Source organism: Typopeltis vanoorti, chromosome 24, assembly GCF_054136105.1.
Source record: "Typopeltis vanoorti isolate ZY-2024b chromosome 24, IOZ_Tvanoo_1.0, whole genome shotgun sequence".
NCBI classification, from domain to species: domain Eukaryota; kingdom Metazoa; phylum Arthropoda; class Arachnida; order Uropygi; family Thelyphonidae; genus Typopeltis; species Typopeltis vanoorti.
In genome coordinates, this window is record NC_143572.1 from 9,089,462 (window position 1) to 9,116,169 (window position 26,708).

The 26,708-nt window shown below is 34.2% G+C and overlaps 1 protein-coding gene across 1 annotated transcript in view; it reads left to right on the plus strand.

Moving 5' to 3' along the window:
- Positions 1 to 26,403, plus strand: part of LOC150092916 (SH2B adapter protein 2-like) — a 217,258-nt gene extending 190,855 nt beyond the window's left edge. The window contains exon 7 of the mRNA XM_090414172.1: positions 24,818 to 26,403. Within this exon, the coding sequence (XP_090270298.1) occupies positions 24,818 to 25,198 (381 nt within the window). The 3' untranslated portion in view covers positions 25,199 to 26,403. The remainder of the gene's footprint in view (positions 1 to 24,817) is intronic.
- Positions 26,404 to 26,708: the final 305 nt, after the last annotated feature.

Genomic DNA, 26,708 nt, shown 5'->3' on the forward strand with positions numbered 1-26,708 from the left:
TTCTTTCAATGGGACATTCAGCGATGGCACGATTCTGCAAAGGCTGATAATTCACGAACAGCTCTGCGTGGAATCTCTTAGGCATCTCCAGGAAAAGGCCTGCTGTCTGACGTCGCAGCACCTACGCTCCTCACTCTCACGAACCACTCGTCAAAACTCACCAAGCAGGAACCCGGAAAAAGAAAGAAGAGCGCTCAATATGGCGTGCATCACCTTATATTCTCCTCTCATGCATCCTCTTTTTTTGCTGGGTCTTTTCCACGTGACCCTGATCGTTAATGCCCTTAAGTCGATCCCTTACTCTCCCTTTGCTCTTAGGTTGCTGTTTTCATGGAAAACGTGGCACGATCACCTTCCACTAATTACACCTTCCAATAAGCCATTGCCTTCGGCGCTACGCTCATCTTGTACGGTTCACATGCGACCTTTGAACTGCTACTTATTACCTGTCTGGTGATTTACAGTATACTAGATAGCTTAATGAGACCAATAACAAGCCAACTTTTCTCTTATATTCTCCATTTTGACATAAATTCTCTAATTTGATTTTCCTTTAGACAGTAATAAATTTCAATACATCACATATAAGGAATACATATTCTCACATATATTAAACAAGTTTTCTTTATTTTCTGCTGGTGTGCAGGTATTTCCTTAAGTAGTTAGATTTTTCTTGTTAAATCCTGACTGAATAATTTCCTTGCAGAATTTCTCCCTTCAGGATCTAACAATGGAAAATGTACCAGGCTGAGTGGAACACAGACAGCCAAAAACAAAAAGTGCAAAAACTGTATGGGATAAAATCTGGAAAATGAAAGGTAGATATATAGAGAACACATTGTTTGTCTACCTTAGACCACAATGGAAGTTGATTCCGAAGCTACTGTGGATACTTTGGGAGAAAATTTTGCAAGAATCTCAGAAACAGCTTCTTATCCTCCTGAATTTTTAATACTGAAAGAACAGAAAGAGAAACTAAATTATTCTACCAATGGACTTAAGCTATACAATCATCCATTGTTAAGAAGGAACTGAAAAGAGCTTTTTTATTGTCTCGCCCTAGTGCAACATCTACCATATCTTCTATGGATCTCCTCTTAATATACAATACAATACTTGCAGAGGAAGAGTTTCCAGATTCTTGGCATAAGTCAGTTGTCACTGCTATCCTAAAACCAGGAAAGGATCCAACAGAAGCAAATAATTATTGACCTATTGCTCTGACCAGCTGTCATTGTAAAATGTTAGAGAAAATGGTTAATGCCAGACTTCTCTGGTATTTATAAAGCAACGATCTTCTCTCCACTACACAATGTGGCTTTCGTGGACATCATTCAACTTTAGACCATTTGGTTTGTTTAGAAACTTGTATAAGAGCTGCATTCCTGAAGCAAGAACATCTGGTTTAAATTTTCTTTGACATGGAAAAAGTTTATGACACAGCCTGGGGATATGGCATATTAATAGGTATATGGATAGCTACTGGTGCTTTTCACACATCACTAACTCATAGTCTTTATGTTGAAGTAAATGAACTAGCTCTATCACTTAGGCTCAGAGGACACCTTCCTGTATTTATTAAAAACTTGCTGTCCGGGTGAACTTTCTAAGTTAGAGTAGGAAGTATGCTATCTCAGCCATATCATCAAGCAAAAAGCATGACATTAAGTGTGACACTCTCCACTAGACAATGCTTTATCAGGGGTGTCATACTTATTTGGCTTTGCAGGCTGGATTGAAACATAAACTAGATCTTGCAGGCTGGATATGGACAATTATTCCTAAAAACCATATTCATAATATTGGTATATAATTGCAGCAGCCTCCTGAAACTTGGCTTCTATTATTTTTTACCAGAATATCGAATTGGTGGTTGAGACTTTCATTATCACGTTTAAATGGTCATCAGTTATTCTTGAACAATATTTTGATTTGTTGTGCATTCGAGAAAATAATTGCTCACAAACATATGAACTTCTGAACATATGCATTATTTTTGCAGAGAATTATCTCCCAAATACTGATAAAATATTTTTATGTGTACTTTTGAAAACTTATCCTTAAAAGCTAAATCACACTTCATATCTATCACTTTAAGTTGGAGTTCTTCAGCACAATGTCTATGTCAAGAGAAAAGGATTCAGGAAAACAGATAATTTTTGCTTAATTATATGCAAATCTAATAACTTTTTTTGAAAGTCTCTTCTTAGATCAGAAATTATATAGCTGTACTTTTCATAATTGGGAGAATATTCAAGTGATTTCAAGATAGCAAAGTGAAATAAATTCTTTTTCAACATTATCGGTCCAGTGCTCAAGCTTGATCTCAAATGCTTCAATGCATGAAGAAAGTTCAGTCACTAACTTAGTTCTTCCTTGCATTTTTAGGTTCAGATCATTCAAATGACCATTAATGTCAACCATAAACGCTAAATCTTGAATCCATTCAGTATCTTCACATTTTTTTTTCTTTCATTTCCATGGAAACTTTTATTTCACCAAACAATTCATAGAAGCGTTTCAATACAATATCCTTACTTAGCCAACGAACATTACTGTGATAGGGTAGTCCATGTGGAATATCAATCTCACTTAAGAAATTATCAAATTTTTGGTGATTTAAGCCACACACATGTATCAAATTAACTGTTTTTACCACATCAATGACACGGTCACTTTTGAGAGCTTTGCAGCATATCACTTCACAATGTATAATGCAATGCACACTGTAGCGATGCCGATATTTATTTACAGCCTGCAAGTTTGATTTTAATCTGGATACTACACCTAAATCACTGCCTATCATTTGCAGAGCTTCATCTCTGGTCAAACTTACCATCTGTTTCCAGTCTATGTTTAATTTATCTAAAGAGATAGCCAAAGATTGAAATATATCTTCCCCTGTTATTTGGCCTTTCAGAGGTACAAGCTCCACAAATTCTTCTATAATGTACGTATCTTCATTAACAACTCAAATAAAAATAAAGCTGTGTCAAATCAGTAATGTCAGTGCTTTCATCAATGGCAGTGGAAAATGCAAGAAAAGTTTTCTTGCATTTTCCAGTTTAAGTTTTCAGAGATATCCATAATATGTTCTGCAATAGTTTCTTTTTTTTTATATTCTTTGACAATGATATATCTGAAAATAATTGCTGTTTTTCAGGGTAAACTATCTATGAAGCTTGCATCATGCATTTTTTAAACAAATTCACCTTCTGAAAAGGACTTTGATGAAATGGCTATTTCATTTGCTAGTTCATATAGCTCTAATTGTAGTATCACTCTTTTTATATATGTTTTTAAAAACCGACTTCTGATTCTCTAATTAAGTGCAAGTTTTACAATTTTTTTTTTCTTTGCTAATCTTTCTATTATAATCTTTAAATTTCTTTTCATGATTAAATTTATAATGTCATTTTATCAACAGAAATTTGTTTATTGCAAAATAAGCAGATCAGTTTACCATCCAATTTGACAAAAAAATATAAATCTACCCTTTTTTTTTTTTTTTTTTTTCACTATTCTACATTCAGTATCAACTTTTCTTTGCTTTGGCATAATGGGGTTAAGTAGATTATTAAATTTTTACATAAAATAATTCGTAAAACTAAAATTATCTTTAATAATAAAACATGTAAAGACCACAGTAATAACTTTTAATAAAGGTACAAAAACCATTCATCCTCAACCCTCTCTTTGGTTTCGTTATGTCGATGTTTTTGCTATTTGGCCACATGCTGAAGAAAAACTCTCCACATTTCTACAACAGATAAATAGCCTTCACCCATGTATTCAATTCCCCATGGAAAAAAAAAAAATTCTGGTAGTTTACCATTCTTGGATATCCTCCTCACGCATACATCTTCTGGTACTTTGTCTACAAGTGTCTATCGAAAACCTACATTTACTGGTAGATACGTTCATCAGAAGTCTGCTCATCACACATCTCAAAAAGTTGGCATTATCAAATCCTTAATTAATAGAGCACATAAAGTGTGCTCCTCTTCAGTAATCTTACAACAAGAACTTTCCACTATAAAAAAGCTAATAGAATTCATTGGTTACAACCCCAATCAAATCCAGCAGATAATTGAGTCCTATGATCCGATACCTCAGGTTTCTTCAACGCACCGCAGAGTTCCAATCCCTTACATTCCAGGCATCTCGGAACCGATAGGCATAATTTTGAAGAAGTATCATCTGATTCCCACGTATATTTCTATCAACAAAATTTCTTATTTATTGCCATCTACAATAAATAAGAAATTTTGTTGATAGGAATATACGTGGGAATGTCACCTCTATTTTTGGCAGGTATTTACCAAATACCATGTGAATGCAATGTATCTTATTTTGGACAAACAGGCCTTTCTGTGGAAAAAAGAATTAAGGAACATCAGTATTATATTGAATACATGAAACCTCATGAATCTGGTCTAGCACAACATAGCATTGACACTACTCATAATATCCAGTGGGATAAAGCTCTTCTCCTCCATAGATGCAGGTTCAAATATGAACGCCTTTTTAAAGAAAGTTGTGAAGCTATTTTACATCAGCCAAATCTAAATCGAAATGACTGTCTCTCTCTCTCTCTCTCAAAAATCTGGGAGACTTTTATTTTATGCAACCATCAATAAAAATTAATTATCTTTAAAGGATTATTTATTAATATTTAGTAATAAATCTCCTAGCACGCAGCAACAATGTTAATTGGTAATCCACCGACTGTTCTTTACTTTGTATTCCATTCTTTTAACTGTTTGTATGACACTGAAGATGTGCTGTTAATTTCAGTACAAAATATTTGTACCTTTATTAATTAAAAGTTATTACTGTGGTCTTTACATGTTTTATTATTAAATATACTATGCCACAGGTACCTCTGAAGATTAAAATTATCTTTAGTGAAAGTTGTACACCAACACTGACAAGTGTTTCTATATATATAAAATGATAAGCCTTTTTATGTCATGTTTGTATGTCACATTTTTTGAAACGTTTTGAAACTCAGGCTACCCCTGAGTGTCACGTCATCAGAATTCAAGGAGAACGGTCTACCAGTCCGGAACACTGGGGAATGGGCATAGCCCCTCTAGTATGTATGTATATATATATATAGCGTAGCTTTGTTAGCGCATTTGTTCTGTGGCATAAACACAGCTCTGCAGGGAAAGGTTAAACCTTAAATAGTTTATCTTTAACCCTTAACAGCTATTAAGGGTTAAAGATAAACTGCTTTATAACCTCTAAATATATATTAACAGAATAATTTAAAATTAAAATATAAAATAATAAAAAAAAATCTTTTTTTAAAAATAAAATTGGGCGGCAGGCCAGATCCAGCTCTTGTGCCAGATGTTTGACACTCCTGCTCTGTATATTGATGACTTCACATTTTACTGTCACTCTCATAACATGAGAGTAATTGAAAAGACAATTTCAGCAAGCAGTTGATCATGTTTCTCTATGGCCTCTTAGTAATGAGTTCATGCTTTCAAGAGTATGTTTTCAACAGAAGTGTCTGTGTTCACTTCTGTTGAAAATGCATTCTTCACCCAGATCCTGAATTAAGGATGAGATGAACTGTTATTCCAGTGGCAACAGAAGCCAAGTTCTTGGAACTCATCTTTGACAGAAACCTTACTTTCCTGGCAAACATTTGTGAACTAAGTGAAAAGTGCAAGAGAGTATTGAATCTTCTTCACCCTCTATGCTCTATTGAATAGGGTGCAGATCAATCTTTATTGCTTCATCTTTATCATGTGCTTATATGTTCAAAGCTGGATTATGGGTCTCAAGTCTATGGTTCTGGAAGGCAGAATAACCTGCAATAGTTGGATCCCATCCATCTTCAGGGTATACAGATAACTACTGGTGCCTTTCACACATCACTGACTCATAGTCTTTATGCTGATGTAAATAAACTGACTCTGTCACTTAGATGGAAACAGTTCTCTCTTAACTATGCACTAAAGATAAAGTCTCTTCCAGATCATCCTACATGAACTTGTCTCTTTTCTCTGCATTGGAAGCTCAGTATCACATATATCACACTGCCATATGTCCTTTTGGTATGCTCTTTACAGGCTATCTCCTCTATGTTAATCCACCTCCAGTGCTTTATGAGGGATTAAACCTGTATACAAAATGAAACCCTTAATTTTGATGTTCGATTGTGCTGGATTATGCTGATGATGCGAAATAACGTAGAGTAATAGCTAATGAAGGCCATGTGAAGAGCTTTCAGGATGATTTAAATAGGCTGTCAGTTATGGGCAAAAGGTAATTGGTGTCAGTCTAATGTGGAGAAATGTAAAGTTATGCATTTTGAGAAAAATAATTACAGGCTACATATCATATTGATGGCACTGTACTCCAGGAAATAGATGAAACTAGAGATTTAGTGGTGGTGGTAGTAGACTGAGTTTAGAGGACATAACTGCTAATGTTGCCTCATAAGATTACTTGGCTATTGAAGAACACATAAATAGAGATAAGGAAGTTATTATTCATCTTTATAGGGCCTTGATGTGCTTACATTTAGATTACTGTGCTGTGGTCTGGTCCCCTGGGTTTCTTGGGGATGAGGAAGTTGCAGAGAGGATTCAGAGGCAAGTGACCAAGATGATGAGTGGCCTGTGGAATGTTCCCCGTGAAGATAGATTGAAGATGTGTGGATTGCAGAAGTTGGTTGATAGGAGAAAAAGAAGAGGATATGATAGAAACATTTAAGTTGCTTAAAGGGTTTTATAGGATTGATGTAGGGAAACTGTTTCAGCACTTGGCTGGAGAGAGCAGAAGAAGGGATCATTCCTGGGAATTGAATAAAGTTGTGGTTAGTAGGGGTGCAAGGACTAGATTTTTTGCTTTGAGAGTTGTGAATGAGTGAAGTGAGTTGCCAGAGTCTGTTGTGAGTGCTTTGTCTGTTAATGAGTTCAAAGAGAGGTATGATAGATTGTGTGGATAGATTGGTTCTCCTGCAATGAGTCTTTGGACTCCATGGAGGTGCCCATATTATAATAACAATAATAATTACCAGCCATATTGGAATTAAGTTAAATGAGACTGCAAATGCAGCTGCTAGATCAGCTCATACTTTCTCCATCTACTGTTTAACAGTACCATATATACAGACTACAGACAATTTATAAGATCAAAGCTAATTGGTCAGTGCTAGTCATCATGATAGGAAGTATTGACAAATTATATGACAATTAAATCCAAAATTAATTAATTCTAGTCAACATAGAAAAAGAAGAGAGGAAGTTTTTGCTAAGCTCCTCATAGGTCCTAGTCATCTTATGCATTCTTATTTAGTAAGGGCTGATGACCACCCACCTGTGTGTGAAAAATGCAATATGCATCTTACTATTTGTCATATTCTGATGGTGCCATTACTTTACATGAGAGAGAGGAATGAAATTTTTACCTATTCAGTCCAGCCATATACACTCAGTCAGATGTTATCAGACTCGAACAGATTACATGATGTTTTTAACCTGCATAGAATTAATTTGTACAAACACATTTGACTGTAATTTTCTTTCTTTTAAGGTTACATGGTGGTCAGCATTCATAATGAAGAATTTATGGAAGCAAAAACATACACATTGGAATCTTTCTTTTAAGGTTACATGGTGATCAGCATTCATATTTATGAATTTAGGGACACAAAACACGTGTTGAAAAGATTATTTTACTGACTAATAATAAAATAACTTGACGTTTCGACCCCTGTATTGATGTCATCATCAGAAGGATGCATGTGTATAAGAACCAAGCTACATGCTGTTGCACTCTATACAGGTAAATTACATCTACGTTGTTAACTAATCTTTTTTCTTAGCCTGCCCTCTAGTGATAAAAAAAAATTACCAATAAAAACTACAATAAACTCTGCTAAAATCCTCACATACTAGGATTCTTCTGGAATTATACAGTTCATATTGTTATATTACGATTATCTGCTGGATTTGTACCGTACAGGTTGCTATTGAATGTTCAGGGAAAAAAAAAAAAACTTCAAGTCTTCTTATATTGAGATTTTTCTTTGTGGTTGCTATGAAGGTTGCAGATGGGTCCTTCACATTCTTGGAATGGTTAGACCATCATTTTTAATTAGATTCGGATCATGTTTGAGCATTTCACATGCTTACTTGAATTTCTGCTCGAACCAGGTTTTGGTGCAGTGTAGGGACTTGGTACCTTTCCAATCAATTCGGTGGTATGTTTGGAGTGCGTGGTCAGAAAGGCCGGTTTTTCCAAAATGGAGGTATTTTATGTGTCGTTTGTGTTCATCCTACCTGATTGGGATGGTTCGCCATGTTTCCCCTATGTATGGTATGTTACATGTGCAATGTATTTTGTAAACCCCTGGGTGGGCTAGGTGTGGCAGAGGATCCTTGGAAGAGCTGAGTTGGTGTCTTAATTTTGTTGGGGGTTTAAAGGTGGTTTTGATGTTGTATTTGTGTAGTGGTCTGTCTATTTTTTCTGAAATGCCTCTAACATATGGTATAGCAATAGCATTCTTGAAATCTTTTTTGTTATTTAGTGTATTTTTAGTGTATTAGTGGTATTTTTATTGGTAATTTTTTTTTGTCACTAGAGTGCAACAGCATGTAGCTCGGTAGGTACATGCTGTTGATACACATGTATATATACAGATACACATGTATCCTTCTGATGATGACCTCAATACAGGGGTCGAAACGTCAAGTTATTATTTTATTATTAATCAGTAAAATAATCTTTTCAACACGTGTGTTTTGTGTCCTCAAATTTCTAAATATGAACACATATTGGAATAATTACTTATAATTAAAAAAATAATATTCAATATTTCGACCTCTGTATTGAGGTCATCATCAGAAAAATATGCACAGGACATAAAAGTAAGATAAATTTAAATGCTTGAATTGTTTACTCTAGCCTGACCTCTGGTGGGAAAAAAAACTTTAAATAAAAATATTACTAAATAAAATGAACTTTTTATACATATCAGTATAATAATATACAGATATTTAAAAAAAAAAAAGGTTTTATAGCAGAACTGCATTAAACAATTTCTTAAGTCCTCTCATATTAAGGTTTTCTTCTGTTTGGGATTGTTCTGAATGCTTTATAGGTTGAAGATGGATCCTCCTGATTCTTGGAATTATTAATCCATCATTCTTGTTTAGATTTGGATGACGTTTCAGCATTTCACAGACTTCTTTGAACTTTCAAACCAGGTTTTGGTTGTAGGGACTTGGTGCCTTTTCTGATTCTATGACATGTTTGAAATGCATGGTCAGACAGGCCTGTTTTACCATACTGGAGGAATTTAATGCAGCATTTATGTTCATCTTTCCTTATTGCCAGAGCCGTTTCTACATTTTGTGGGGCCCTCTGTAAAATAGAAAAGCTGGGGCCCCTGAAAGTTAGTAACATTTATGGAAATTTTAAATGGAAGAATATCTTGTTAATTAATTAATTAAATCAAATATGAAAAATATTTATGCACATAAATAAACAAGTATGCTCTTTAGCATCAATTTAAGTAAAGGAAAAATTAATTAAAAAATAAATGTGTTTATATGTGCATGATATATTATTTTATTATGCAAGTACAAATTAATGTAAAAATATGCCAGAACAATGATTTATTTAATAATATAAATAATATAAAAATATGAAAAAAATTTCCATTTTTACTATAAAGAATGAAATATATGTATAACAACTTATAAGCTTTAAAATAAATCTTAATATGTTAAATTTTATTTAACCTAATGGGCTTACCAATAAAATCATTAATAACGCTATCAAAATTCAAATTTTTTGCAATTTCATGCTCTATAGCAGGGATCAGCAACCTTTTCAGACTAGTGAGCCACATTCAACTTTTATTTTTAATAATCGGGCTGCAAGCATTTAATTAAGAGAAAATAGTGAGTGGAAAATATACTTAAGTTATCAATTTAAAAAAAAAAAAAATATATATTTAAAGTACGAGATATGAAACAAGCATGAAAATGAAACTCATTGAAAAATTATCACATAAAAACAAAGTAATATAGTTTATGCATCGCAATATGTGTGTCTCCCTGCTTAATGTGCCTTTTGTGTTTGCTTTCCCTTAGCCAAATTATCTATATCCACTTTATAATCTGAGGTGCAAATTCGAATCGAAGCATGCAAATGTTCATCAGCAGTCAAGAAGAAAATTTATTTCTTCTAACACTCATGGCAGAAAATGCTTACTCGCAAATGTTTGTACTTCCAAGTGCATTTAAAAATTCTGGAATTTGAAAATGTACAGCTCTAACTGATTCTATTCTACATTCCCATCTTGTATCACATAATGGTTTTGGAGTTAATTGTTTAATAAATTTCTTTAATATGTCCCAACGTGAAGTTGAGGCAGCAAATAATGTGTATTTTTTTGTGTAACATTAAAAAAATGTATTGCTATAATTGATGATTTTGCGACATCCCATAAAATCAAATTTAAATTATGACAGGTGCAAGGAGTATAAAATACCTTTCGTTTTCATTTAAAATGTAAGCATGGATTGCCCTCTACAATCTGACAATTTAAGATTTAATTTATTCAAAAGTGATTTTATGTTTTCATATATACCTTTACCAGTAGTGTATTCGTTTTTTAAAAACATCAAAAAGTGTTCACGAATTTCAATATCTGCTTCAAATATATGTAAAAATCTAAAAATTACTGAAATTTGCTCCTGATGACTGACATCAGGAGTACAATCGAGAATTATTGAATAGTACTTTGCCTGTTGTATCATATTTAAATATTTTGTTGAATTTTGTTTCCCATATCAACAGTTAATTCATTTTGCACAATGGGTGATAGATACGAATTTTGTTTCTTACCTATAATTTTTTTCCCAAACAGCACATTAAATAATCTGTTAAAAGTGAATCACATTCTGCAATTAATTCTATGATTCCATAGAATTAATTGCAGAATTCTGGAACAATATTTCTAAAAATATTGTCCATTATGGGCTGTGTACAAAGTATCAAAATTACCTCTAAAGCTAAATTATGTTCGGATAAATAAAGAATTGCTGCTACTATTCGTCTTAAAACATTTCTTAACTGTTCTGCTTCAAATTTCATGACATTTTGATTTGCCTGATCAATTGTATTGTGATTTTTTAAATTACATCCATGTGCACTGGATTTCGTTCATGCGACTTTAATCTTTCACTTACATGTCGCCAGTCAGAAAAGCCATTATTAGATAAAAAAAATTATTATCAGAATAAAATAATTTGCAACAAAAGCAAAAAATAGAGTTGGAAGAGTTTGAATATACAAGCCATCTTCTGTTTTGCTTCTCTCCGTTTGCAATTGTCCTAACATAGTGAGCTGTGGAAAAACACCTTTTGTTGTCATCTTTTGGAAAATCATTTTCAGTTGGAGGAGACGGTGGACCACGTTGTACAATTTGTGTTAGTGTTGCGGTGTTCAAAATTTTGGGCCATGTTGTTGTATCATCAATAGTAAATAGTTCACCTTCCTCTGGTTTCTCAGTTTTAGGATCTTCAATACTCATTATTTGACCAAACGCGTCTTGTTCTCCGCTTCCTTTGAGTATTTCAGAACTCTCATTATCAGTTAATGAGTTCAGAACTCCCGTTATCAACTGATATATCTGAACAAATATATGAGTTCAACTTTATAAATTTAAACAGTGAATTTCTTTGACGTTCCTCAGTCGCTTCTTTTTCTTGTTTTTGCTTTCGTTTTACATGCCCACTTGGGTATTTTCTTCCATAATAATCTCTCTCATGACTAGTCATACTCTAGAATTACATACGATAGATTTAATTATAAAATAAGTTAATAAATTAAAACAAAATTACTTACCTGATAAATAAAATATATCTAAAATAGATAATATTAGAAAATAAATAAATCTAATATAGATTGAAAACTGCTATTGAAGAAAAATTCTGATGTCAGATAACCTAAAACCAGTTTTACGAAATATATTTTTTAAGATGTTTTGCAAGTAATGTCACATAAAAAAGTTGCCATGACAGTACTTGTATATACTTACTTGTTCATAGAATCATAAACTAAAATCAAAAAACTCCTTAAATTTATTAAAAACACCTGTTTTAAAATGCACTTTTCCCTATTTAACACTATGTTGTACGATATTGTTATATATCTTAGAGTAGTTTTAAATACTACCGCTCTAGCACTACGATCTTATTTCACTTACTATAACAACAATAGTTGGTTGTAAAATTATATACATATATTTTTCTATATAATAATTAAAAAAAATTAATTGATTTTCTTTTTTCAATTTTTTGCGCTTTGCGGGGGCCCTGTGCCACCACACAGTTTGCACACCCATGAATACGGCCTTGCTTATTGCGATGGTGCACCCTGTTTCTCCTGCCTTATTTGCTCTTTTTTCATCCAGACACAGCCCAGTAGGCCAGAGAATACAAGCAGCTGACAGACATCCTATGCACATAAGCTTAACCATCCTATCATAGTAATTAGATTTCTATGAAGCCAAGTTACTTGGATATGATGGTGGTTATTAAACCTAACAAATTAAGAGAATGCTTAGGTTCAATGTTTTTCAAGAGGAGAGTGACAAAATTGTTTTTTTTTTTTTTTAGATTGGAATAGAATTAGATCGTACTTATGAGACGACCAACTCACCTTCAACTAAAAAGTTCTGAAAAGAGTTCTTTGAATACTAGACGGATGCAAAGAACTCTTTTCAGAACTATTTCTTATATATATTATATACCTATTTGTTATTTATTATAAAAGCAGTAGTAAACCTTTGCGTACCTAATTACATGCTCCCACCACCCGTCAGCCTTTCCTATAGAAACACAGTTACTCCGAGCCCACACCAATGGCAGTTTCCAACTCTACTCTTGCAGGTGCACTGAATTTTGTAAACCCTTGGGTGGGCAAGGTATTGAAGAGGATCTCTGGATGAGCTGAGTAAATTTCTTAATTTTGCAGAAGGTTTGAAGGTTGCCTTAATATTGTATTTATGTAGTGTTCTATTTTTTCTGATATGTCCCTGTGTAATGTCAGTAAACAAACTAGATGTACCACATTGAAAGAGGTCTAAAATCTCTCCCGTCAAATACAGCCGATAAATATGAATGGAAACATCCTACATACTGAATTCCAGTAAATAGGTAAGTTGCAATTTAACCAAAGCAGAAAAATTAGCCCTTAAATCGTTAAGAAATAACCCAAGACATCATTATTACTAAAGTGGATAAATGCTACAGTCCTTGATTGGACAGCATATCAAGAAAAAATGAACCAATTATTATTCGACCACCTCATGTACCAAATGGTTAACTACAACCCACAAACCACATCAAAAAGAAAACAACAGAATTAATTCTGTGTTCTCAGAATTTATGGCCTGCCAAAAATACACAAAATAAACACACCATTACAATCAATAGTTGAAGGAATTGACAGCCCAAATTATCACTTAGCCAAGAAACTAGTGGCTACACTCATAAAAAATACATAACACCTCATAAACAAAATTAGAAAACATCACACTCAACAATAAAGATTTATTGGTCAGCATTGGCATTACTGCCCTTTTCACTAATGTCCTGATCAATGATAGATACTATTCTTCTCATACAGAACATGATCTCTAGATTCAGCATGCCTAAAACCAAAGTCTGCTTTGGATATGTTGATATTTTTGCTATTTGGACCCATTGCTGCGAAACATTGGATATATTACTTAGCCACCTGAACAAACAACACAGATGTATCTAATTCACCATCGAGATTGAAAATAATAACCGTTTTCCTTTTCTAGACACTTGTCACATGTCATCCCTCACACTGTTTCTCCTTCATGGTCTACCAATAACCTACACACACACAGGCAAATATATACATAAAAATTCATGCCACCATCCAACACAAAAACTAGGAGTCATCAGCACCCTAACACAGAGCCCTAACAATTTGCTCCATTGAGGAGGAGCTGAACAAAGAATATGAAATTATTAGCCAGACATTTGTAAAAAATAGCTACAATAAAAACATTTCACAAGATCCTTCACAAAAATACTATTAAAAGCAAAAAAAGATTACAAGAATGCCATAGCCATACCATATATTAGGTGCGTATCAGAAAAAATAGATAGAACACTACATAAATACAATATTAAGGCAACCTTGAAACCTCCTGCAAAATTAAGAAATTTACTCAGCTCAAACCAAAATCTGGTTTGAAAATTCAAAGAAGCCTGTGAAATGCTGAAATATCATCCAGATCTAAACAAGAATGATGGATTAATAATTCCAAGAATCTGGAGGACCCATCTTCAACCTATGTAGCATCCAGAACAACCCCAAACAGAAGAAAACCTTAATATGAGGGGACTTTTAAAATTGCTTAATGTAGTTCTACTGTGAAACAGAAAGACCTGGGTTTGATTCCCATCCATGATATGAAAACCCTTTACCTGGTCTCTTTCGACTAAAGGTGAGTTAACTATTATACGGAGGTGGAAGGTTTTTTTACCCAGAAACTCAGGTTTTTCATTCCTCAGAACAGGCGGATTGGTCCCGTGAACACACATGAATTTACAGCCATGAACACTTGCTACAATATGTGGAAGAGATTAGGTTCCTCACTACATGTAGTTACACCCATAGTAAACCATGAGTCACATCATGGCAGTCAGTCTTCTGGATAGGAGAAGGCATATAAATGGGCATATTATTATACTGATATGAATAAAAAGTTTATTTTATTTAGTAATATTTTTATTTAAGTTTTTTTTTCTACCAGAGGTCAAGGTCTGGTAAACAATTAACAAAGCATTTAGATTTATTTTACTTTTGTGTGGTGTCCTGTACATATTTTTCTTGATGATGACCTCAGTACAGAGGTCGAAACATCAAATATTATTTTCTTAATTATAAGTAATGTTAATTATTCTAACGTGTTTTCTTCTCCATAAATTCTTCAACTATGGCTGTAATTTTGTTTATATGTAGATACTGCATTGCTAAACTTTTGTGCATGCATATTGTTTATTAATTTCTCTTTGACTATTATGTACTGTTGTAACCTTTGCTATAATTTTATTTATATACAGATAATGCATTGCTTGGCTTGGTTTTTGTACATGCATATTGTTTACTAGTTTGTCTTTGACTATTTATGTACTGCTGTAACTTTTAACCTTATGTAGGTACTGCATGGCTTAACTTAATTTTTGTGCATAAATTAGTAAATATGTATTTTTGACTATATATTGTTGTAACCTTTGTGTGTTTGACCTTGTGTACTTCTGTAACCTTTGCTATAGTGCAGTATAACCTTTGTTGTTCTTGTATCAATAAACCATAAAATAAACCAAAACCAAATCATAATAGTGCTTGACAGTATAAACAATACCAAGAGAGGAAAAAATTACATTTATTAAACTTACTAATATTTCACTAGTATTTCTACCCAGCATCATCAGAACATAATTATAACTGTGATAGGCACACAACACTTTAGTAACTGAGAAAACAATGTAAATTGTAACTGATAACAAAACTAATTAGTTGAGCTAGGACCCATGGAATTACTGAAAGCTAAATCAACGAAAAGTCATATTTCTATATATAGCACAGCAAAATGGTATACCATCATATTATTAAAATACGCTAGTTCAGAGATTGTCATAGGTTTTTCACATGGTTGCAAAATAAATTTTACTAGATAAGAAATTATATTCTTGTTTTAATCCTTTATCCAAGCAAACAAAAGTTTGTGTGTGAAGTATCTTCACAATCAGCCTGCTTGTATGCAGTCTTCACAATCCATTGCTTCAGTATCTCATAATGCATAGCAGACTTCCTCTATATATTTATAATTTTTTGTAACAGTATTACAAGATCAAACAAACTAAAGTATAAAACCTTATTTATTAACTGGCTTATATTTTGCTGGATTTCAAACTAACATCTTCAGAGCAAACAACATGTATATAGTTCTTCTCAACATGTATATATTCCTCTGCATAGTAGCTGGGTAATGCAAACTTCTCATTAGGTGGGAGATGAATTTCATCACCTCGTGTGAGACCAGTGTCCCATTTTTTGGAGGCCTGAAGTGGCTGTGGCTTGAAAAAATTCCATATTTGGTCTCTAGAGCAGGATTTCCTGACTGTGTAAAAAGAAATAAAAAATTACAAATATATATATATATATAATTGGGGGGGGGGGGGGATCCTGAGCCCACCAACGGTACAAATGTACTCTATAGGTTTACCATGAAAACCTTTTGTAGGTGGGAACCACAAAAAAAAAAAAAAAAGAACTTCCTGTGAAATTGGCTTTCATTATTGCATTCTAAAACTTATCACAAAACAAATCACTTTTAAACACGTTGCAATTAAGTCCCCCTCCGTAAAATCATCTCATTGTAGAACTGCAGTACCTCTACCATCCACTCATGAAGAAAAATCACTGAAGGAAAGGTAATGATGATCATAATTGCTTAACAGTAAGAAGCATGCCAGCTGCTCACAAACTTAACTTCCACAGATAACTCTTTGTCTCCTCCCCATCTTCCATACAACAAAAAATTTCATCAAATAATGTTTGTTTTTCAGAAGTTTATAGACCTCTATCATATATCTGTTTATTTGCCATTGTCTGCTGTCCACATACCCTTAATCTATCCTCATAATCTACATCATTGTTTCTCAACCGCCCGGCCACAGCCCGGTACTGGGCCCTCGCATCAGTTATACCGAGGGCCATGAGAAGTTCTGGAATTTGTCATTTTAGTTTTCTAAGCATTTTTCATGAATAAATATTTTATAATGGAAATATTCTGAGGAGAATAATATTCGTGAATGTGTCAAAAAGCTCGTACCCAAAATGCCTAAATAACATTTGTGTAGCAAACGTCAGTGACCAAGTATTTTTAAACATGGAAGTATTCATAAATTATCAGGAATTTTCAGATATCAGTCTTTCAACATTTGGGAAAGGAAATATTGCTGTTTATGACCAGTCATAAAAATTGCCTGCAAGCAGATTAAACAATGGGTCACGTATCCTCTGTTCTCAAAACTGAACAAAATAACATTTGGGTTGCAAATGTCAGTGACAATCAGCAAGAAAGTATAAAGAAAATTTTTCTGCTGAAATTGAAGATCAAGGCAGTCTGTATCCAGTTCTCAAATCTAGTAATACTGAATACTATTTTTCTTCGCAAGTTTGCATTGCAGTGTGTAAGTGCTGTGATTTTTTAAAAGTAATAGGCCTATAGATTTAAATTTTAATATGAATAAGAGTAAAGGACTTTAATTTTGGTGTTAATAAATCTTGTATCGAAGGTGTTTGTGGTGCAACAAATAGTGAATTCATCCACCTCAAGCCTACAGAGCAATCTCCAGGATGTACAAAAGGAGGGGGAAACTACCAGCACACAGAAGAAAAAGTCTGCATTCATTAGTACATAATACATAGTACATAAGTACACGGACAGCTATTTAAAATTTGGTTTCACACAATGCCCTGACACTGACCAATTGCCATGACCTCAATGTGTTATTTGTACTACTGTTGTGGGAAATGAAGCCATTGTGACTTATACGACATCTCAACACAAAGCATTCCAATCTAGTCAACTAACCCATTGAGTTCTTTATATATAAAAGAGATGCACTTAAAATAGAAAAGAAAATTATTTTCCAAGCTTCAACCACTTCACTTCTGATGGCATCCTATTTAATATCATTACAGATAGCTAAATGTAAACAACCGTATTCCATCAGTGAAAAACTCATTAAGCCTTCTTTGATTGCTTGTAATGAAGTATTAGATCAGTTTGCAGCAAGTAAAATGAAACACATCCTATTGTTGAATGATACGGTTGAAAGGCAAATATCTGATATGGCAGAAGAATACAGAAACACAACTCAATGAAAAAATTAAAATATTGAAATCATTTGCATTACAACTGGATGAATCTACAGATATTCAGAAAAGCAGCATTTAACTTACGTGTGTACGATATATTGATCATATGAAAGTGACACGAAGGAAGATATTTGAAGTATTTCTGAATTATGCCAGCCTGGTTGGCCGAGTGGTTAGCATATCCGCTCTCCAGCCAAAAGGCTGCAAGTTCGAATCCTGCCATGTGCTTGAATGTTTGTGATTGTTTTTGAAAATACTAGTGGTGGTGGTGGTGGACGGTATATGGCATTGGTGTAATTGCGGTTCATTGTAGTTGGTGGATTGAGTAGTCAAGACAGAGTTGCAGAGTGGATGCCCTCCCTCGATGAGTCTTTGGACTCCCTGAGGGTGTCACGTAATAATATTTTTACCTATACACACTGCCAGCAGTGTGCATAGGTAATAATTCATTGAAGAGAGAGGTCCCGACACATTGCTATATTCATAGGCAAAACCTGCCTCCAAAAAAATGGCACCTTAACTTAATGAAGTCCTGTCTCAATCTGTTAAAATTATTAATTATATATATAAAAACAGTGCTTTAATACAAGATTGGAAAAAGCATTGTGCGATGAAATGGGCTCTGATCATCAAAATCTTCTTTTCCATTCAGAAGTTCATTTCCTGTCCCATGGTAAAGTTCTCAAGAGGTTATATGAACTCCGAAAGGAAGTTGAGCTGTTTCTAATTGATAAGAAAAGTGGCCTGTCCCATTATTTCCAGGATAAGAAATGGGTAGCCAGGCTGGCATATCTCGGCGGCATATTTTCTTACATAAACGAGTTGAATTTAAAACTTCAAGGTCCCAGATACAACGATATTTAATGCTTGGAACAAGATCAAATCATTTCAAAAAGAAACTCAATTTCTGGCTTAATATGATTGCAGCAAGAAATAATGAAATGTTTCAGTCGTACTCAGATTATATTATGGAAGCAGATGATTTCTGTTTACAGAATTCAGTTTTTGATATTATTGCAGCCCACTTGAAGATGTTGTCATTTGAAAAGTATTATCCCAAACATGAGAATCCCCAGAGGCAAAATATGTGGATTGTGAATCCCTTTGTTGAACACAAAGAGACATCCCTTTCCCTTGAAGAAACCCTTCAATTTATTGAATTATCATCAAACAAAGGACTGGGAAATACTTTTAATTTTGAGTAATTCGAAATTCTGGATAAGAATGGAAAATTAATATCCAAATTTCCATGGAATAGCAATGAGATTTCTTCTCTGCTTTTCCACCACATATCTTCATGAAACTGCATTTTCTGCCATGACTGCTTAAAATGAAACAGAGGAACCGCCTGCAACTTTCTGACTGTCTCCATTTGGCTATCACTTCAATTCATCCCAGAATTAATAAGTTAATGGACAGAAAACAGCAACAAAAGTCTCACTACCTTAACTAAAACCTTCAAAAACTCAATTGTAATAAAAGAAACTAAGTTTAACTTTTTGAATAACTTATAACTGCTGTGTTAAAGTGCTGCATTTTTAAATTCATAATATTAATTAGTGTTGGAACCAGTGTTTAGAATTGAGAGATTGATGCATTTTTATTTATTAAATTACATACTTTGCATATATAAATATTTGGCGTGTGTATGTGATAAGTGTTTTGCCGACAAGTTGACATCCATATGCTGCTTCCCCTGCTCAGCTGACTTCTATGGTGAGTTACAATGCATGAGTATTTTTCTCATTATCGGTTTTTTTTTTCAAACCAACATCATTAAAATCAATTTAATAATACAATAATCAATATTATTGTATTGTACACTGAATTTTACACTGAATAATATAACTTTTTGGTGATCAGAATGAGATATGCCAATGAAAATCAGCACAAATTAATTTAATGATGCTGGCCTGAGGAAACTACAATATACTACAAGATTTCATTAGTCCAGTGAATGATAACTAATTTAAATGTAATTTTATATTTGTCAATGTGCTACACCATATACATAAGTGTACTAATACTTATGTTAGTTTAATGTATGAACTTTAAAAGAAAATTAGAAAGGTATTTACGAGTAAATTTGTTGGGACTGACCCTCGTCTTATAAAAAACGAATTTACCGGGCTGCTGTCTCACAAAGGTTGAGAACCACTGATCTACATTCCATAATCCCAGTATTTTCTTCGTATATCTTCTATGTACCACTGTTTCGTTATCTCTTCTAAACCTAGGAGAACTACTGTGCAAAATCTTTGCACAGTAGTCCAGGAAGTTGTATTCAGGCCTTGTAACAGAGGCAAAGTGACCTCCTTATCCTTACATATTAGTATTCACTTAAGCATCTTAGTTAACCTGAGTTGTATTTGCAACTTTTGCAATGTAACCTTTGAACTTCAAATTCCTATCCACTGCAAGATCCCTAGCCTCATCAGTTTCTGTAAGTATAATCCCACCAACATGAAATGCTGTTAGAAATCCCATCATGTCAAATTGTATAATTCTGCACTTACTAACGTTGAACTCCACCATTATCATTTGCCCACAGTTTCAGGCTATTTGAATCATTCTGTGTAAGGGCTATATGTGAGTAGCATCAGTGATTACCCTACCTTACATATTGTCATCAGCCAACAATTGAACATCTATCAGGTCCAAATATCTTTAATGTATAGAGTGAATAATAAGAACTGTTCTCTGAGGTATGCCACTGGTCACCTTAAATCTGGCAGATTCATATCCTATATACATACCACTCTCCAATTCTTGTCTGTCAACCAACTTAACCAAATCAATATTCCAATCCCACAATCTCCAGTTTATGTAATTGTGATTTCATGTGGCCCATGTGATTTCCTATCAAATGTCTTAGCACAGTCCAACAGTATCATAAGGTATCTGTTTCCTTTATCCAATTCAGCCATAACATTATTACAGAATATGGGCAGAATGCTCAAACATGACCTCCCTTAAGTAAATTCATGCTGTTCTTTACAAAGTATAGCTTGTCTGTCAACCCATTTCTCTATGCAAGTTTTTACCAATTTCTCTGAAATCTTCACCACTACCCTAGAGATACATGGGCCAATAGTTACAGCCCCCCCCCCCCCCATTACAGCTAAACTATCATATATTCTTTCCATTCCTCTGGGATCTTTCCTGAGATGAGACTCAAATTATACAAATATGTCGATGGGATAGCTAGTTCAGCGCTGAACATTATTCTAGCATGTGTGCTGAAATCCCACATGCTAGAGTAATGCATGTGGGATTTCCAAATATAGCCAAATTCTTATCCATGTTACAATAACATGGATAAGACTCTTTATCCACTGTATTGTTATTTCTGTGCATCATGTTGCATACAACAGGTTAATAGATCTTAGCAAAGTGAGCACTCAAATAAGAATGTTCATTATTTGAACAAGCAGGCTTATTTTGCTTCTGACACAAGGGTACTGCATGCTTTCAGTAAAGTTATTCTTCCACATGCATTCTTTCTTTTCCATGCAGAATAATGATAAAATTCTTTGACTTGCCTTTATTCTGCACATCTGATTTCTTTTCTTACTCTGATTTATCTTTTTGTACAGCCCTCATAACTTTTTGGGCCTGAGCTTTATATGTTTCATAATTCCTCTCATCCCTATTCTTATGTATTTCTTCCAGTCCTGTTCTTATGGAAATCTTGCTTAATAAGGTTTGCACTTCCGTTTCACTCCCATCCTATTTATTCTTTGAATTCTAGTGACACATTCAGATACTGTATCATTTAAGCATCTTTTCAATGTCTCCCATGAACTCTGATGTCTTTGTCATTCACTAACTGCTACTACGGGACTAAACATAGTATTCTCCTGAGTTTGTCATAATTTACAGCTTGTACAGTTCTCATTGTAATTGGAACATCTGTATGCTTAGCTACTTCCCAAGTTAATACTGCATGATCACTGTTGTCACCTGTCCTCAAAACAGTCACATTTTTAACTCTGACTTCAAGTTCTTTCTTTTGCATGCTGATTTGAAAGGTTGTCTCACAACAGCTCCATAAATTATCCTTCATTGTTATCATAAGGTTTCTCTCTACCCAATCAGTGATCAGATAATTTGTCACTTATAATGATTATTTATTTAGTACCCATCAGGGTAATTTGGCAGTGCATTTCATCATCCCTCAGTGACTAAACATCTAGGTCTGTAGCAATACCTCACCATATATTTCATCCTGTTAGCCTCCACTTCAACCAGGTAGCCGCTCACTACTTACTCCTCAGGTGATTTGAGTCAAGTTATTTTTTATGTGGCTCCCACCTACAAAAGGCTAAACCTATAGTACACTCATATCATGGATGCGATAAGGATTATTTTTTCCACTATTTTTATTAATTTATATATATATGTGTGTGTGTTTATTTATTTATTCTTTCATATAGTCCAGAAACCCTGTTGTAAAGACCAAATGTGGAATCTTTCAAGCCACTTCATGGTTCCAATAAGGGGTAGGTCATTATTAACCAGGCTGTCTGTTAGGGTATTAGTAGTAACCCCCCCCCCCCCCCGCACACATCTCTTCTGTTTTTCCTAAAACAGAAGAGATGTGCGCGGGGGGGGGGGGAGGTTTACTACACTCGCAGTACTAGTTACTTCATCTGACTCTGTGAGCTAGGTTTCACCAAGGCAATGAATTCATTTCTTTATAAGCATAGCAAAGTTACCTTCTGACTTTTTCATATACTTACCACTGTAGTTTGCTTGGTCCAGGTGGGCAACTTTCCCATCCGAACCTAAACCCTGCAGGTCTACCTCTACATCAGGTTCATAACCATACTTATGGACATTCATGTCATTAGCACATTTACATACCTTTGTTGAACTCACACACGTTCTCACTGTTCCTTCAATGATAATCATGTTTCCCTAACTCTGTACAGTCAGTCTCATCCATTAAATAATTTCTCTAGGCTCCTCGTGCCAATTCCATTCAAGTGCAGGCTATCCCTTTTATACAGATCTTTTCTGCCATCAAACTCACTTCGCACATCCATTTCTTCTACACACACTCTCTCTCTCTCTCTTTTCACTTTTCAACAATTTTCACTCTTTTTCTTTCTCACTTCTTCCAGAAATTCTTTCATATCTTCTCCCCCCCCCCCACAACTGTATTTACCAATGCTTAAATTGTTAGTTTCTACATGCACTGCCATCGTGTTTACTTTTCTTTCCTGTTTCTTTATTACATTCATCACATTCTTAATTTTTGTTTCTGGAAAGTCCAAATATTAGTGACTCCATTGTCAATTGCAAATTTAATTATTGGATAACTGTACCATATTCTTCTTTTTACTTACATTCTAATTGACTTACCGTATTATTATCCTAAGACCCCATGGAGTCGCAGACTCATCCGGGAGGTCCCTTTTGTTATACACGCAGCTCATCATACCATGCTATAAACATATTCAAATTCTCTGCAGACACCACACTCTCAGGCAATGCATTCCAATCATTCCTATCTCCATGCAGAATACCTGCTTCTCATTCCCCTGCTCACACCTACCTTATACAGCTTCCAGAGATATCTTGTTCTTACCCAATCTCCCACCATTTTATGGAAAACCTCTTCAACATTAATCCTATAACAACCCCATACCAACTTGTACGCTCTATCGTATCACCCCTCTTCCTCCTATCCACTAGATTCTGCAAATTGCATCGTCTCAACCTTTCATCATGTTCAACATTCCAGAAATCAGAGGCTATTTTGGTCAATTTGATCTGGACCCTTCTCCAACATCTTTTCATCCTTTTGAAAACCAGGTGACCAAATCTGTCCACTGTATATGTGGCCTAATCAGTCTTATACAATGGAACCAAAATCTCCTTACTTCTACAAGTCAGTGTCCTCTGCACCATTGCCAGAATTTGTTGTGTTGTCCTCACAATTTTGGTAATGTGTCCTCTAAATTTTAGATCCTTATCCACCATCACCCCAAGATCTCTTATTTCCTCCACTTCCAACAATATATCCCCACCAAGAGGAAATTCTACATCCCATCTTTGTTTTCCAAATTTTAAAATGTTACATTTTGCAACATTGAACTGGCATCCCTACTCCTGTGCCCACTCACTCCATCTATTCAAGTCTTCTTGTAAGGCCACAACATCTGCTCTACTCCTCGTAGTTCATTCCAACCTTGAATCATTTGCAAACAACTGTATATCCCCATTCAAATCTTCCCCAATATTATTAACATACAGGCTAAACAGCAGTGACCCTAAAACAGACCCCCTAAAGCATACCACTAGTGACTTTCCAATTCTGATATATTGCCCCCATACACAACTTCTTGATACCTATCAGACAGTCCATCTCTAATCCAATGCACTAGTGTAATATCCAACCCCATCCGCTGCAAATTAACTATCAGTTTATCATGTGGTAATCTATCAGAAGTCTTTCCGAACTCTAAGTATGCTACTGTGTATCAATCGCCCACGTCCAATGCTACCATCATCTTATTGTAATCCATAAACCTGCTTGCAAATATTAGTTTAAATTAAAAACTATTTTCCTTAATTTTAGAATGAAACTTTCTGTTTAAGCTGGGAAATGTATTCTGCCAAAAAATGAATAACAGTGGGTAAATTAAATATTTAGTTTAATAAATCTTTAATATCTGAAGAGTAAGTCTTCAGATATTAAAGTTTTTAATTATATAAAAATGATACATCAAAAATTTTTTATTGAATAATAAATGGTATCTCTTCCCCCACCCACCCCACTTTAAGTACATTTAAAATATAACATCCTTTAACTGATATTAATTTTTAATTCTCTTAATAGCATCTCCGGATGACCATTAATCCAGAGGGACAGTGTAGAGTTCAACACCTTTGGTTTCAGACTATCTTTGATATGCTTGAACACTTTCGTGTACATCCCATTCCTTTAGAATCTGGCGGAGCTTCAGATGTTACTCTCACTGAATATGTGGTTAACGTAGGAAATCACACAAACACTTCACAGCCGTCTCGAGCATCTCCTTCTCATAATGAAGGTGCACGTACCAGCCATAGGGCACCTAGCATTCCAGAACTGCAAGAAATTGTGACATATGGTGGATCAGTTAGAGTTAGGTCTGATTCCTTGGAGAATTTGCAGTCCTCTTCTCATTCTCAAACTTCCTATGGACGAGCTGTTGAAAATACTTATTCCTTCGTGTGATTGTTTACCTACTTTTGTTTTAATATTGAATTTATCATGATGGTATCTGTAAGCATGCAGAAGACTAATGGTGATTAGTTTGGAAATGCTTACTCTCAGTTGAGTGTGATTTTAGAAGGTCTTACGATGAATGTTGTCCGTTATGAGTTTCAAAAAAACTGTATGCATAACTTAAATCTGGCAGCTGTTGAAAGTTATCACTTTGATAAGGTGCTAAAACAACATAATGTGACCATGTTTTCAATAATCATAGCAGTGGCTTGCCAAACTAATTTTAGTCAGAATTTCCTTGTTCTCAAGGATTATAACTTTGACATAAGAGCAGCATGTTTACATTAGCATTCTATATGTGTAAGAAAGAAACTGTTTAACTTGACTGAAACATGTACTTCTGTGCATGAACCGGATTTAATTTGTATGTTCAGCTGTAATTTCTATGAATATGGTTATGTGATATAGCGTTGATCTGACTTTAGATGGTGGTTGTGTCTAGTCTTAAAATGTACAAATGAAATCTCACTATGCATGAGAATGGATATTATGTGGGCAGGGCTCAAAGTATGCCTTTTTTTTTACTAAGTATATTTGGAACTGAAAGCAGTTCTGCTCAACACAGACAGTTCCTGTATTTCTTGTATCATTTATAATGCTTTCTACCAATCTCTAATGTGTTGGTCACAAATTAAGATCTGCAAGCTTTTACAGTTTCCATTTAATTTAGGATAATGCTGATAACCCTAAAGATCACCTAAATAGCATTTTCACATATGCATCACTTTACAGTAGAAGCTTAAAATAAAATGTTAAATATGAGAAATTTTTTTTGCCACTCACTGTTTATCAACAATGATTAGCTAGTCACTGTTGCTGGATTCATTTGTTTAGCTGGGAACAAATATATTATTTTCTATGAGTTACAGGTACTCTTCTAGTGAACAAGTTCAACCTCCTAACTGAAATGTGATATAATTTTTGGAAAAAGAACAAAACAAAAAATTGTAACTTGTTAAAAATAATTAGGTAATTTACTACTCACTGCATTGTTCCCATTTGTACTGTTTCCATAGTTTTATTGTTATTTTAAAATAAGGCTTTATTAATTTATTAACATTTAAAAACATCTTTAATTACAGGGGTTGAAATGTACAGGTATGTAATTAAATTGTGAAACACATTATTGCTAATTAAAGTCTTTATTAATGAAACTGTTTCTCATTCTCAGAGTTAGAAATATTGACATAAATAAAAGCTGACAATTTAATTGCAACTAGAACACAAGAAATGTCTGACTTCTGAGATAAAATTTTTACATCATACTTAACACTAGGTTAGATGCATAGTACTTGCTTGAAAAGGTGAAAATTTAAAATGTTGATGGAAATTATATTTGCCCACTTCATTTAAAGTGGATATAGTGAATTTTAATGCAATTAGGTTAGTAAGTCTGCTGCAATGTATTGCAGAGTACACTGCCAGTCAGTAAGAGGTGATATAACCAGTTAGCAATAAT